A 15,402-nucleotide genomic window follows, 5' to 3' on the forward strand; every position below is an offset into this window, starting at 1 on the left:
ACCTCTTTAGAGCAGGTTAACTTAGGAGACCTGTGTAGGACTCCTACGGTTACCCGTTACGCCTTTTTGCGCGCACGGTTCGGTTTATGTAACTAGTTTACATAAACTAGCTGAAACGGGTCAAACCTTATCGTTTTTACTTCAAAATCCAGAGTGTGGTTATTATACCCATATACAACAAGTCTTCAAACTTGTTGGGTCCAAATCACATTCCATTCCCGGTTTTCGCCTTTCACGCGATTAAACCGTATATATCCTTTGAAACTGACCGGTCTAAGCTAAGGCTAAATTAAAGGCCCGTTAGGATTCTAATAGGTTGTTATAAACCTTCGTTCCAGAATAGGAGACCAGTAAAAGATATTTGCATTTGTTTGATTGAGGTTATTACTTGCTCAGGTAAATACTTTTAACTTATTTTCCGTTATACGGGCTTGGGTTACGGTATATAAAAATATCGCTTGGTCGGGCAATTGACCCCAACTCATTAGTAGTTGGGTGTTTTCAATGTGACCCGTTTAAAAATTGATTTTGTTGGCTTCACGCCTTTGGGAGCTTAATGACCATGTCCCGGATATCCTTGGCATCATTTTACGAAATGGCCACGACCTCGACACGCGGGTGTAGGCGTACACCCGACAATGTGTCTATATTTATAAAGGTATAACCGTTGGTTTTCCCGCCACGGCTTTATGCTTTGTGGCGTGTCAATTAACCTTAAGCCCGGCACGACCGGGCGACTGAACGCATAGTGAACATGTAATTCTTTTACAAGATTTAATTGATAAATTGTCACACCCCAACCAATGGCGGAAACATCGGGATGAGATGAAGTGTGAAGATTGCTCATCACTCATAACGCTAATTGTGACAATAGAATTAAAGATAAATTGATTTCATTTATGAATAAAAGTTACAATACATTAAAAATACAAGAGAACAATACAACAACAAAAATGAAATTTATACAACGTATTTGACCTAAGACGTCTAAGTGAGTATCTAGGCATTTTTGCTAGTCCGTTTTCATAGTATCATCAAACCTCAACCTGCAACATGTTTAAAATACAATTCAATGCAAAAGCAAAGGCGAGTATACAAGTTTAAGCAAAAGTATAAGTATAAAAGTTTAAAACGAATCCACATGGCAACTTAGTTTATACGAGATCAACCTATCGTGGCATGCAATATTTCTAGCCAACCTATGTTTACGCAAGAAAGTTTAATTAATTCAACATGACCCAAGTTTAAGGGGGGCGGTGTGTTACTCCTATAGCGCTATACATGTCGAAGGGAGGCTCGTGAGAGCTAATGACTAAAACATATCACATAAGTATGGTCCACGTAAGCATCAAGCATCATAGCATAGTATTCATGTATAAGGATTGTTTTGTGCATTGCATAAAGAATAAGTTTAAGTGTAGTTTAATAGTAAAACATGTTACACCCCAAAAAGTGGTAAACATAAAAAGGGGGTTGCGAGTATACTCACATTGGTTACGTAGGAAGTACACTTAAACCGCGAGGAAAGTTGGTGTAGTCTAGAGATTATGAGTGGTTGCGTTTGCGACTTCTTGTAAAATAACGCACGAAGAAAGATAGAGAAATCCACACGAGAAGAACTACCTTAAAGAAATAATAAAATGCGAAGTACTAAATATAACATACACAACGTAATTAATTGAAGTTATTATTTATTTGGGTTTATTTATTCGCGTGGTGCATCTTGTGTCACCATGGTATTCTAGATCCCGAGGAATTCGGGTGAGATCAAAGATACTACACCTCTTGGAAATTTAATAGTTGCCCTGACTATTACCGTTACGAATAGTTATAAACGTTAAATATTAAAGTATCGAACATGTTTGGTTTATTTTATAAATTATAACTTTGTAAGATTTTGAAAAAAAATAAATTGTTATATTTTATTCATACACTTCATGTTAAGATTAGTTTTAGAAATGAACGTGTGGTAAATACTCTGATGAAAATACATTTAGTAATAAACCTTTGACAAAATAAGTATATGTATTTGCTTTCTAACTTCAACGTACAACAAAAATACATTAATTATAAAGAATTCCTTCCAATAATGTCAAGGTTTATCAATTTACATATAAAATTCTTTTAAAACAACTCTTAAGTAACAGATTTTCGTTGTTCTTGTGAACCAGTCAAATCTCATTCTAGGCATGATTATTCAAATAGTATGTAGAGAAAGAAGGAAAATAACTTAATTTTATTAGCTGAAAACTTTGTCAAACTCACACTGAGATTATTATTTAAATAAAAGAATATGACTATTAAAACCCAATTCTCGTTAAATAACTCAATTCTAATGTTAAAAGATCTTGTATCAGAAGTCCATATTATATAAATAAATAAATAAATAAATAAATAAAAACATACAGCATGTCTTTCTTCCCCATGAAAGCACTAGGACCGATCCAATTTTTTTATCTCAAAACTTATGTTCTCATATCATGGTTTGTAAAGCAAAAACATGAGAGGGAAGAGTAGGATGGTGGTGTGTTTACCTAGAACGGTGTTTGCTTTGACACTGACGATTTTAACTTGGAGGGACCTGCGGCAGCTGCACTTAATGCTGGCTTCGGTTCGGTGGCTCAAGTTGGATTCCAGTTTCGAGGAAAACTGACTCGGAACCGAACAAAATCCCGAATCGGTTACCCATTTGCTCGAACGCGGGTCTTGAATGGCCAAGAAACCACCGCATCCGTCAACGCGATTCAGGTTCATGACTGAACCTTGACAGATTGGCGAGATCTGGCTGTAATTGCCGGAGCGCCGCTAGTCGCCGGCTTTTAAAGCCATCTTGATCCGCCTCCGACCTTGGAGGGCCGTCGTTCGCTGTCGCTAAAGGCCACCCGAAACTGCCAGATCTGGATCAGCTCCTCCCCTCTCTAAATGTCTCTCATAATTTATCTTTAAACTCATTTGTACGTATGTGTAAAGGTAAAGCAGAATTGTGGGTGTAGATGTTTATGGTGTTTATCAAAGAGAAAAAGAAAGAGGGAAAAGTCTGAGTGTGTGGGCGGCTGATGCTAGACATTATTAGGGTTTATAAGTTTTGTTCGTAAATGGAGATGAGTAGTTAAGTTGATTTATATAGCTATGTTTTTTTTCTAATGGGTTTGGGTTTGGCCTAAGGCTCACAAGCCCAATCTCGTGTTTAAGGTGGCCCAACGCATGTACGAACTCGTTTTCAAAACCCGAAATTGTCAGTACATCATAATATATAATTTTAGTTTTAAAAATATGTAAAATAGTACTGGTAGTCGTTGTCGTCACGCTTGACTGTCGGTTGCATAAAAGCGCGTGAAAATGCGTTGTTTGACGGTTTTATTCCGTTTTTCGATCTGATTTTCTAAAAATATAAAACGAACTTGAATTTTCTAAAAATATATAAAAATATGAAAATACGAGGCGTTACAGTCTCCCCTCCTTTAGGAAATTTCGTCCCGAAATTTATTTAAAAGGAATGTTTGAAAGGGTTTTGGCAATCAGAAGATGATTGTTTAAAATTGAGGTTTTGGAGTTTGCGACAACGGAGAATAATCGAGGTATAAGGGTGAACGACTGATCTAATAAACGATTATGAGTATAAGAATAGCATAAATATTGTATGGATGAAAGTAGCGGGTTAAGAATGAAGTCTCGTCGTGGATAATCGGATACAATGCGTTTGTGAGTTGTTTAAAGGTTGAATTAGGTCAAAAAGGTCTGCAAAACATTGAATTTCTCAGGGCACGTTTTACGAAGGTTTGGTAACATGGTGAAAACACTTATATATAGGAAGTACCAGCGGCGTATCCACCATGTTTTGACCACATTACGTCCGTTTCGTATTCGGTGTCATGTTACGTTCCGTGTCTTACCATACACAGTAGTACACTCTATGGTTTCTCATACGCCTATCACTATAATCCCGTGTGCACCCGCGATTATATTGATCGTCGCATGATCCGCATAGCTTGTACTAGTTGTGTATGAATTAAGGTATGCATAAATTATGAAGATAAGATTGTGTGTGCATAAAAATGTAACATGTAAGTATGTTTGCGTTCTAAATAGTATAAGACCAACGTGAGCGAATCCCTCAGGTTCCGCCCGCGTATAGGTGCGAAAGTATAAATTTAGAGTAAAAAGCATCAGCATTGTATAAGTTTAAATATGGCCACGCACGTGAATATAAACACAAAACGCATGACAGGAGTATGAGTAAAAGCATATGCATAACGTGTATGAAAAACGAGCATAAACGTGAGTACAAACATGAGTATAAGTTAATCACAAGCTTATGAGTATGAATACAAGTATAAGTGTGAACATAAGATGAATGAGCATAGATATGAATGTGAATATGGGTGTAAAACATGAAGGTTTAAGTATGAGTGAAATATATGTGTATGAATATAAGTGTAACAAAGTTGTGTAAGTGCAAATGGAAACATAAAGCGTGTGAATATGAATATGAATACGAATGTAGTATGGACATGAATGTAAGGACAACGTAAGTGTATAATTGTGAGTGTATTTATTAACGTAAAACGTACGAATTTTGAATCGTGAGTATAACATAAATGTGTAAGTGTGAACATAAGTGAAGGCGTAAAATGTATAAGCATGGATGTAGAAAATAATGATTTTGTTTATAGTATAAATCGAAATACACGAGTTTATGTGCGTAAAAGATCAAAAGTTTTGAGTATAAAAGAAAAAGTGAACGAGTAACATGCGTGAGATTGTTGTGAGATATTGAGTAAGACGTGTAAAATGGTATGCATATGTAGTTGTTTGCGTAAAACGTGAAGTTAAATAGATTGAGTTGTCATGAAATGCAGAATCTAGTTTGTGAATGTAAGGGAATATAAAACAGCTATTGGTTACGTGAAACGTGCTTTGTAAAAAGAATGGAAATGCTACCACGGTTTTAAAAGAGATTACATAACTTGAAAATTTGCCGGTCCTTATGAAGTTTCCTTGCCCACGTGTTTTGAAGTTAATTGACGTATCGAGTGAGATTTTGAAAAGTTCTAGAGATTAATAAGTTTGCGCCGTTTTAAGTAACTTTGTATTAGAAAGTTTCGAAGTTTACGGATTTTCGTGAAAAGTTGATCCTTTAGAAAAAGGAATTTGGTATATGGACTTAGTGTTTGCTGAAAAAGCGTCTTTTAATAAAATGTTTTATTGCTTTTGAAAGAAGTTTTAGTAATTGTCGAATAATATTTGTAATATTTTATAAGTGTTTCAATAGTTATGTTGAATACAAAATTTTGTGGGCAATGGATTTGTTAGACCGACTAGGTTGACGAGTAGTATTTCGTGAAATTTTGAATATTGAGAAACAAGTGTCTACGGGAAAGTTGAATTTTCACGTGTGTAAGCTATATGAAAATATAGATTGTAGGATAAGAAGTTCATTCATTTAAATAATGCATTTTGAAATGATTAGGGATTTGACTAATGATAAACGATTTAGATGTATAAATGATCGTGTTTAAATACCATAGTCTATTAAAAGAAAGTATCGGTAACGACCACCTAGGTAAGGGAATCACCCCTAACCCATTGGTGAGGTCGTTGTAAGATGAGAAAAAGAAGCGGAGTTAATCGTCAAGGTTAGGAAATCACTCCTATCTCGACGATATGTCTCCACTTGTTGTTACAAAAAGAAAAAAAAATGTAAATAAAATTACGAGAAAAATTGCGTGCTAGTGATGTATAACCATATGAAAAGTAATAGTATGATGTATGCGTAAAAGTGAAATCTCAAAACGGTTCAAAATTGACAAAAGATCGAAAATAATAACGCGTGAGTTTGATAAAAGGAAACTCGGATGGTTCCAAAACGGAACGTTGACTAACCAAAGTGGTCGAGAAATCCTTCGAGTTTGGGGAGCATGCTTTGGCCTAATAGGTGGAATACTCTCGCCGACAAGTCGGTTAACGGTATTTACCCTTCCGGTTACTACATGTCCCAAATCAATCGAAAATTCGAGACTTGACGGAATTTATAAAAATCAAGGAGTGGGACTAGTCAACAAGGTACGGGTTTCACCCCTAACTTGACGACTTCGTACCCTAAGTATAGTTGGACTCGTCGGGTCAATTAAATTTCGACACGTTGACGAGCGTCCACTAGAATTTAAATTTGGAATTTCCATTTAGATGTGGATTTCACTCCTAACTAAATGGTGAATTTCGTGCGAGAATTGAATCAGGCGGGATGAGAGTCGTTTACCAAATTGTGGGTTTCACGCCTATTTTGGTAAACTCGTCTCGTTTGTGTAATACGAGTGTTTTCGTGTTTAACAAAATCGAGTAAAATGCCTTGGAAAAAGGCGTATGTTAAAGGAAATAACGAACAAGTATAAGCACATAAAAGGCATGTCGAAAATAACACACAAAGAATAGGTCAATAGATCAAGTATCGACACATAATAAGACAAGTATTATCACATAAGAATAGCATGTCAAGTATTAACACACAAGCGACATATATGTTTAAAACGTCAAAGCGAATAAATAAAAGCAAATAGAGTAGCATGCAAGTAGTTTCAAGCAAGACGTAAGAATAAATCTCTAAAACTATAGACTAGGTTAAAGCATTCCTACTTTTCCTAATTCGCTATAGTTATGGCTCTGATACCAATCTGTCACACCCCAACCAATGGCGGAAACATCGGGATGAGACGAAGTGTGAAGATTGCTCATCACTCATAACGCTAATTGTGACAATAGAATTAAAGATAAATTGATTTCATTTATGAATAAAAGTTACAATACATTAAAAATACAAGAGAACAATACAACAACAAAAATGAAATTTATACAGCGTATTTGACCTAAGACGTCTAAGTGAGTATCTAGGCATTTTTGCTAGTCCGTTTTCATAGTATCATCAAACCTCAACCTGCAACATGTTTAAAATACAATTCAATGCAAAAGCAAAGGCGAGTATACAAGTTTAAGCATAAGTATAAGTATAAAAGTTTAAAACGAATCCACATGGCAACTTAGTTTATACGAGATCAACCTATCGTGGCATGCAATATTTCTAGCCAACCTCTATTTACGCAAGAAAGTTTAATTAATTCAACATGACCCAAGTTTAAGGGGGGGCGGTGCGTTACTCCTATAGCGCTATACATGTCGAAGGGAGGCTCGTGAGAGCTAATGACTAAAACATATCACATAAGTATGGTCCACGTAAGCATCAAGCATCATAGCATAGTATTCATGTATAAGGATTGTTTTGTGCATTGCATAAAGAATAAGTTTAAGTGTAGTTTAATAGTAAAACATGTTACACCCCAAAAAGTGGTAAACATAAAAAGGGGGTTGCGAGTATACTCACATTGGTTACGTAGGAAGTACACTTAAACCGCGAGGAAAGTTGGTGTAGTCTAGAGATTATGAGTGGTTGCGTTTGCGACTTCTTGTAAAATAACGCACGAAGAAAGATAGAGAAATCCACACGAGAAGAACTACCTTAAAGAAATAATAAAATGCGAAGTACTAAATATAACATACACAACGTAATTAATTGAAGTTATTATTTATTTGGGTTTATTTATTCGCGTGGTGCATCTTGTGTCACCATGGTATTCTAGATCCCGAGGAATTCGGGTGAGATCAAAGATACTACACCTCTTGGAAATTTAATAGTTGCCCTGACTATTACCGTTACGAATAGTTATAAACGTTAAATATTAAAGTATCGAACATGTTTGGTTTATTTTATAAATTATAACTTTGTAAGATTTTGAAAAAAAATAAATTGTTATATTTTATTCATACACTTCATGTTAAGATTAGTTTTAAAAATGAACGTGTGGTAAATACTCTGATGAAAATACATTTAGTAATAAACCTTTGACAAAATAAGTATATGTATTTGCTTTCTAACTTCAACGTACAACAAAAATACATTAATTATAAAGAATTCCTTCCAATAATGTCAAGGTTTATCAATTTACATATAAAATTCTTTTAAAACAACTCTTAAGTAACAGATTTTCGTTGTTCTTGTGAACCAGTCAAATCTCATTCTAGGCATGATTATTCAAATAGTATGTAGAGAAAGAAGGAAAATAACTTAATTTTATTAGCTGAAAACTTTGTCAAACTCACACTGAGATTATTATTTAAATAAAAGAATATGACTATTAAAACCCAATTCTCGTTAAATAACTCAATTCTAATGTTAAAAGATCTTGTATCAGAAGTCCATATTATATAAATAAATAAATATATAAATAAATAAATAAATAAAAACATACAGCATGTCTTTCTTCCCCATGAAAGCACTAGGACCGATCCAATTTTTTATCTCAAAACTTAAGTTCTCATATCATGGTTTGTAAAGCAAAAACATGAGAGGGAAGAGTAGGATGGTGGTGTGTTTACCTAGAACGGTGTTTGCTTTGACACTGACGATTTTAACTTGGAGGGACCTGCGGCAACTGCGCTTAATGCTGGCTTCGGTTCGGTGGCTCAAGTTGGATTCCAGTTTCGAGGAAAACTGACTCGGAACCGAACAAAATCCCGAATTGGTTACCCATTTGCTCGAACACGGGTCTTGAATGGCCAAGAAACCACCGCATCCGTCAACGCGATTCAGGTTCATGACTGAACCTTGACAGATTGGCGAGATCTGGCTGTAATTGCCGGAGCGCCGCTAGTCGCCGGCTTTTAAAGCTATCTTGATCCGCCTCCGACCTTGGAGGGCCGTCGTTCGCTGTCGCTAAAGGCCACCCGAAACTGCCAGATCTGGACCAGCTCCTCCCCTCTCTAAATCTCTCTCATAATTTATCTTTAAACTCATTTGTACGTATGTGTAAAGGTAAAGCAGAATTGTGGGTGTAGATGTTTATGGTGTTTATCAAAGAGAAAAAGAAAGAGGGAAAAGTCTGAGTGTGTGGGCGGCTGATGCTAGACATTATTAGGGTTTATAAGTTTTGTTCGTAAATGGAGATGAGTAGTTAAGTTGATTTATATAGCTATGTTTTTTTTCTAATGTGTTTGGGTTTGGCCCAAGGCTCACAAGCCCAATCTCGTGTTTAAGGTGGCCCAACGCATGTACGAACTCGTTTTCAAAACCCGAAATTGTCAGTACATCATAATATATAATTTTAGTTTTAAAAATATGTAAAATAGTACTGGTAGTCGTTGTCGTCGCGCTTGACTGTCGGTTGCATAAAAGCGCGTGAAAATGCGTTGTTTGACGGTTTTATTCCGTTTTTCGATCTGATTTTCTAAAAATATAAAACGAACTTGAATTTTCTAAAAATATATAAAAATATGAAAATACGAGGCGTTACATAAATTATCCCAAGTTATAAAGAGTTTGTGCCTTGTGCATTCAAATCAATTTTATTAAACCTTTTACAAAAGTGTCGGTTGAATGTATTTACCAGTGTAAACTGACGTATTTTCCCCAAAAAGATTAAATGCAGGTTCTGTACGAAATAGGCTGGCCACTCCTTAGCATCGTTAGAGTCTCGCAAGCTTAGGATGCCAATATCTGTTGAACAATATTTCTATTTTTATTTTGATCCCCTGTGGATTTATTTCAACTATTCGTGATACTTGGATATTACAATCGATGGTTGAAATATAACCTATCTTTATGCTTCCGCTGTGCATTTAAATATTGTGTGGTTTGACTATATTGTTGCCAACTACGTCACGGTAATCCCCCACCGGGCCCACCGGTGAAACACGTGGAAATCGGGGTGTGACAGGTTGGTATCAGAGCCAACGTTGAGTGAATTAAACACTATCCTTATGTGTTTAATCTCAATGACACAATTGCACATACTTGAGTCTAGACAAGAACATAGGACAAATTCGAATTGTCATTCTAGTTTGTCTTTTATTGTTTATTGTGATTTAAAAGTTTGTTAAGCAGGAAATATGCCGCCAGCAATTAGAAGAGGAGGAAGAGCCAAAGGGCCGATCACTACTCATAATGATCACGAGGCCGGACCTTCAAACATGCGAGCTCCTTCCAGCATGAGGAGCGAAGAACCTCAGAGACGTAGAAGAAACCTCTTTGAGCCAGCAAGACGGTCTACCTCACACAGTTCGACACCTTCATACCGTCACTCTTTTGGACCAAATTCGGATAACGAGCCCAGTAACCCTCAACCTTCGTTTATACCTCTCCAGCGATCTGTTTCGCACCGTTCCTATGGCGATCCCACTCCTTTCTTCCAAGGCCAGTTCAACCCGGCTGATTATGCCCAAGAACCAATAGGTTATAACCCTTTAGGACCCGAAGACCATTTCTCCAAAGATAATGCGGTAGATATGGACGAAGACACGGATCCCATAGAACCTGCACGAGGTACTCCCAACCATCCTATCGAGATCTCTGATGGGTCATCCTTTCATGGAACACCCTATCAAGGTCCCGACAGTTACCAGGCGAGGTTTAACCAGTGCGAGTGGTACTTTACACCCTCTAACCATTCATCACCTCACCAGCAGCAGCAGCAACAGGATCCTTCTGAGGATTCGCGTTTCGTGGCAGTTAAGCCACCACCTCCACCGCCACCAGTTCAACAAGCACCTCCAGATCCGCCAAGGCGTAGGAGATCAGGCGCGCGGATGTCCACCCGAGGAGGGGAATTTCACTTCAGCACCCCTCGCCACTCGAGTGCAAGTCATTTTCCGCCATTGCCGGAAGAACTACAAATGGGCGAACCTTCGAGCCACCCTGCAGAGGTGAATTCTGCACCAGTTGCACCACCTCCACCACCATTTGGGTATGATAACCCTATACCTGCGTACACCCGTTCCGCAGCATACAACCCGTTTGAGCAGCCAGCTCACACGCGCTACAACTATAATTATGCGAATGCCGACCCATACGTGGTAGCGGCCAATTACAACGCCCTCCATCCCGAAAGACCTTATGGAGATCCTTGGGGATTAGGATACGCAGCTCATGGGTATCCAGCTCCTACTAGAACTCCGGCTCAGCAAGTAACGCAACAGCCACGTTTTTCCCCACCGGAGCAGGAAGAAATCCTTCACCGTTTAAATAGGGTAGAACGAGACTTCTAGCAGGAACGTAAGAACAATCGTGGATTCCTTAAAGGCCTAGCAAACCTGTTAAAGGGGAAGAAGAAGCGAGATCATTAGTCTTTATATGTTCTATTGTATTTCCTATTTTAATCAAGTCCCTGTGTGGACATCTATTTGCTTAGTCCCTGCGAGGACATTTGTAGTCCCTGCGTGGACAATTTCCTTTCAGTCCCTGCGTGGACTTATCTTTTGTCCCTGTGCGGACACCTATCCTTGTATTTGGTCCCTACGTGGACTTGTTTTCTGTAAACCTCTGCGTAGGTATTTGTCTATTAAAAGTCTTGTTTAGGGCAGTGTGTAATCATTATAATGATTAATGGAATGTTAAGTTTATAAATTTCATTTTTGTCATTTTAATACATTATTATATGAAATAAATTAAAAATCATTCCTTTTAATTAAGTCTGCCTAAATAAAGAATCTTAATGGTGAGACCTAGCCTGGTGTCGTTATAAGACCCGGCCAAAATGGTGAGACCTGAGTAAAAGGTTCAGATTCCTGTTAACCTCTGTAAACATGTTAACGTTCTTGGCAGATGTGATTCGTTAAAATCACACGCGTCATTCTTATATAAGAATCCTTCAGAGGATTCCGAGACCTAAGTTAATGATTTATAAATCATGGGTTAAATCATCCGTTAGTGATGTAGTGCCTACGGGCCATACTTATTGTCATATAAGACAACAGACAGTTGTAGTCTATGACTCCCTGTCAGAAAAGGTAAAAGAACTATGGTTCAAACCTTCATGCCTTGATTCTCTGAAATCCTGGCTAATAACATATGAAACGTCTTTGTGACTAGGCTTTTGTGCCACTAGCAAAATTGTTATAATTAGGATAAGTTATATTCAAATCCTAAATAAAAGTGAGTAACAGATTAACAAAATATGGTCTATGTTTACCATGGTTAACGAATTGCCATAAAAGACAATTCCATAATCAACTCCTAAATAAAATTTTGTCATTATCCTCTGTAGCAGATCAAGATCTCAAAAATGGCTGACCCAAATGAAGCTAATAGTCATTCAAAGGAAGATGACAATGATAACGCCCAAATTCATATAACGGGCGCTGAATTGAAAGCTTTGGTAGACAACGCTGTGAAGACGGCCTTAGATCGGCAATATGAAGAGTACAGCGATCTCGAAGCAGGACCTTATCTACACCACACTCAAAGCCAAGGACCCATTCTAAATCTCACAGCAAACCACCCTCGACCCCGTCTAAACCTAAGAAGGATGACGATCGACACTCATCAAATGAGAATAGTGTCCGTCCCAAGAAATTAGTGTTCACTGATGCACCCCGCACCAAGGGTTGCACGTATAAGTACTTTGTCTCCTGCAAGCCCAGAAATTTTACTGGGGAAAAGGGCGCGGTGGATTGCATGACCTGGCTGGACGAAATGGACACAGTTGTGGACATCAGTGGTTGTGCTGAGAGGGATGTGGTGAAGTTTGTATCCCAGTCGTTTAAGGGTGAAGCCCTAGCATGGTGGAGATCTTTGGTTCAAGCCTCTGGGAAGGCTGTTTTGTATAGCATGACATGGGAGGAATTTATTGCTCTCATTAAAGAAAACTATTGGTCATGAAAAACCTGGATTGCCAGGCTTATCTCACGACTTTCAACACTCTGTCAAGATTGATTCCGTACTTTGTGACACCAGAACCCAAACGGATCGCGCGTTTCATTGGGGGTTTGGCCCCAGAGATAAAAGCTAGCGTGAAGGCTTCTAGGCCTGCTACCTTCAGATCCATGGCAGATATATCCCTGTCTCACTCTGGTTGCAGTGAGGCAGAGATCATTGAGAAATACTGATAGTGAGAAGAGAAAACGTGAAGATGGTGATTCACAAAGATCTAACAAGAAGCACCGGGGGAATCGTGACCACAAGAAGGGGTCAGAGAACAAGAAGAATGATCGACAGTCGGGTGATAGGCCCAAGTGCAACGTTTGCAAGAAGCACCACTTCGGAAAGTGCAGATATGAGCATAAATCCCAGCCGAAAGCATGTGGGATATGCAAGTCCTCTGAGCATAGGACTCTTGAGTGCAAGAAACTCAAGGATGCAACCTGCTATAGTTGCAACGAGAAAGGGCACATCAAGACTAACTGCCCGAAGATAGTGAAGAAGGCTGATGAAGGGAAAAAGACCAATGCGAGGGTCTTTCAGATGAATGTTCAAGAGGCTATCCAGAACGACAACGTCATAACCGGTACGTTTCTTATCAATGATGTATTCGCAAGAGTATTATTTGATTCCAGAGCAGATAAATCCTTTGTGGATGATAAGTTCTGTGAGTTGTTAAAATTGCCTGTTAAAACCCTGAACGTGAAATATGAAGTAGAACTAGCTGATGGGACTATGGGAACAGTCTCAACTATTTTAGATGGATGTGTTATATCCATTAAGAATCACTCATTTCCTTTATCCCTGTTACCCTTTAAACTCGCTGGTTTCGACGTAGTGTTGGGTATGGATTGGTTATCGCATAACCAAGCCCCAATTGTGTGCAATAAGAAACAAGTGGTAATCAAGACTCCGTCTGGAGAACCGCTTACCATTCAGGGAGATACTCGACATGGATTGCCTGCACAAGTATCTATGCTAAAGGCATCCAGATGTTTGAAGAAAGGATGTGTCATTTATATGGCACAGGTGACTATCGGTGAAGAGAAACCCAGGATTGAAGACATCCCAGTCATCTCTGACTATCCTGAAGTTTTCCCAGAAGAACTGCCTGGTTTGCCACCAGACAGGCAAGTGGAATTCAGTATCGACATCATTCCAGGAGCCGCACCTATTGCGAGAGCACCTTATAGATTGGCACCCACGGAAATGAAAGAATTGAGGACGCAGCTAGATGATCTGCTAGCCAAAGGTTTTGTTAGACCAAGTTCATCTCCTTGGGGAGCACCAATCCTGTTCGTCAAGAAGAAAGATGGTTCGATGCGTCTATGCATCGATTACCGTGAGCTGAATAAAGTTACAATCAAGAATAGATATCCTTTGCCCAGGATCGACGATCTGTTTGATCAGTTGCAAAGAGCGAGCTATTTTTCCAAGATTGACCTAAGGTCAGGGTACCATCAATTGAAGGTCAAAGACGAAGATGTGCACAAGACTGCTTTCAGGACTCGTTATGGTCATTTCGAGTTCCTAGTGATGCCTTTTGGGCTCACTAATGCACCTGCCGCATTCATGGATCTCATGAATCGCGTTTGTAAGCCTTATTTGGATAAATTCGTCATTGTCTTCATCGATGACATCCTCATTTACTCCAAAAGTCAGGCTGACCACGAGGAGCACCTTCGATGTATTCTTAAAGTGCTTCGTCAAGAAAAGCTTTATGCCAAATTCTCTAAATGTGAATTTTGGCTACGAGAAGTCCAGTTCCTTGGGCATGTAGTCAGCGAACGTGGTATCCAAGTGGATCCCACCAAGGTTGAAGCCGTCATGAATTGGCAGGAGCCAAAGACACCTACGGAGATTCGCAGTTTCCTAGGTCTGGCAGGATACTACAGACGCTTCATCGAAAATTTCTCAAGAATTGTTGCACCCCTAACTTCTTTAACTAGGAAGAGTATAAAGTTTAATTGGGGCCCTAAGCAGCAAGAAGCTTTTGATATCCTCAAACAAAAGCTGAGCAATGCTCCAGTGTTGACATTGCCGGAAGAAATGGAAGAATTTGTCGTATATTGTGATGCATCGCACACCGGTATGGGTTGTGTGCTTATGCAGAGGGGCAAAGTGATTACCTATGCGTCACGACAATTAAAGGTGCATGAAAAGAATTACACCACCCATGACTTGGAGTTGGGTGCCGTTGTATTTGCACTAAAACTATGGAGGCATTACTTGTATGGCATTAAATTTGTGATCTATTCTGATCACAAAAGCCTTTAGCATCTGTTCAATCAGAAAGATCTGAATATAAGGTAGCGACGTTGGATGGAAACTCTGAACGATTATGACTGTGAAATAAGATACCATCCAGGTAAGGCCAATGTAGTCGCAGATGCCTTGAGCAGAAAAGAGAGAGTGAAACCGATAAGAATCAATGCCAAGAGCATTGAAATCAAGAACAGTCTGAATGAGAGATTGTTAACTGCACAGAAAGAAGCTGTGACAGAAGCTAACTATCCTCAAGAGAAGCTAGGAGTAACTGAAGAACAGTTATCCTATGGCAAAGATGGAATTCTGAGATTGAATGGAAGGATATGGGTTCCTGTGTATGGAGGTCTTCGAGACGTTATCCTTCAGGAAGCCCACAGTTCCCGATATTCCGT

General features: G+C 38.7%; 2 protein-coding genes across 2 annotated transcripts; both read right to left on the reverse strand.

Annotated features, from left to right (window-relative positions):
• Positions 1-873: 873 nt before the first annotated feature.
• LOC110873345 lies at positions 874-3,721 on the reverse strand. The gene is made up of 3 exons (XM_022122269.2): positions 2,535-3,721; positions 1,490-1,623; positions 874-1,046 (listed from the first exon to the last, which is right to left on the reverse strand). The coding sequence occupies exons 1-3, from the start codon at positions 2,752-2,754 to the stop codon at positions 1,035-1,037; spliced, it is 366 nt and encodes a 121-aa protein (XP_021977961.1). The 5' UTR covers positions 2,755-3,721; the 3' UTR covers positions 874-1,034.
• A 3,037-nt stretch (positions 3,722-6,758) lies between these two features.
• LOC110873344 lies at positions 6,759-9,166 on the reverse strand. Its single transcript, XM_022122268.2, has 3 exons — positions 8,428-9,166; positions 7,376-7,509; positions 6,759-6,931 (listed from the first exon to the last, which is right to left on the reverse strand). Exons 1-3 carry the CDS (start codon positions 8,645-8,647, stop codon positions 6,920-6,922), a joined length of 366 nt encoding a protein of 121 aa, XP_021977960.1. The 5' UTR covers positions 8,648-9,166; the 3' UTR covers positions 6,759-6,919.
• Between the last annotated feature and the right edge of the window lie 6,236 nt (positions 9,167-15,402).

The sequence above is a fragment of the Helianthus annuus genome, chromosome 8 (genome assembly GCF_002127325.2).
Source record: "Helianthus annuus cultivar XRQ/B chromosome 8, HanXRQr2.0-SUNRISE, whole genome shotgun sequence".
NCBI lineage: Eukaryota > Viridiplantae > Streptophyta > Magnoliopsida > Asterales > Asteraceae > Helianthus > Helianthus annuus.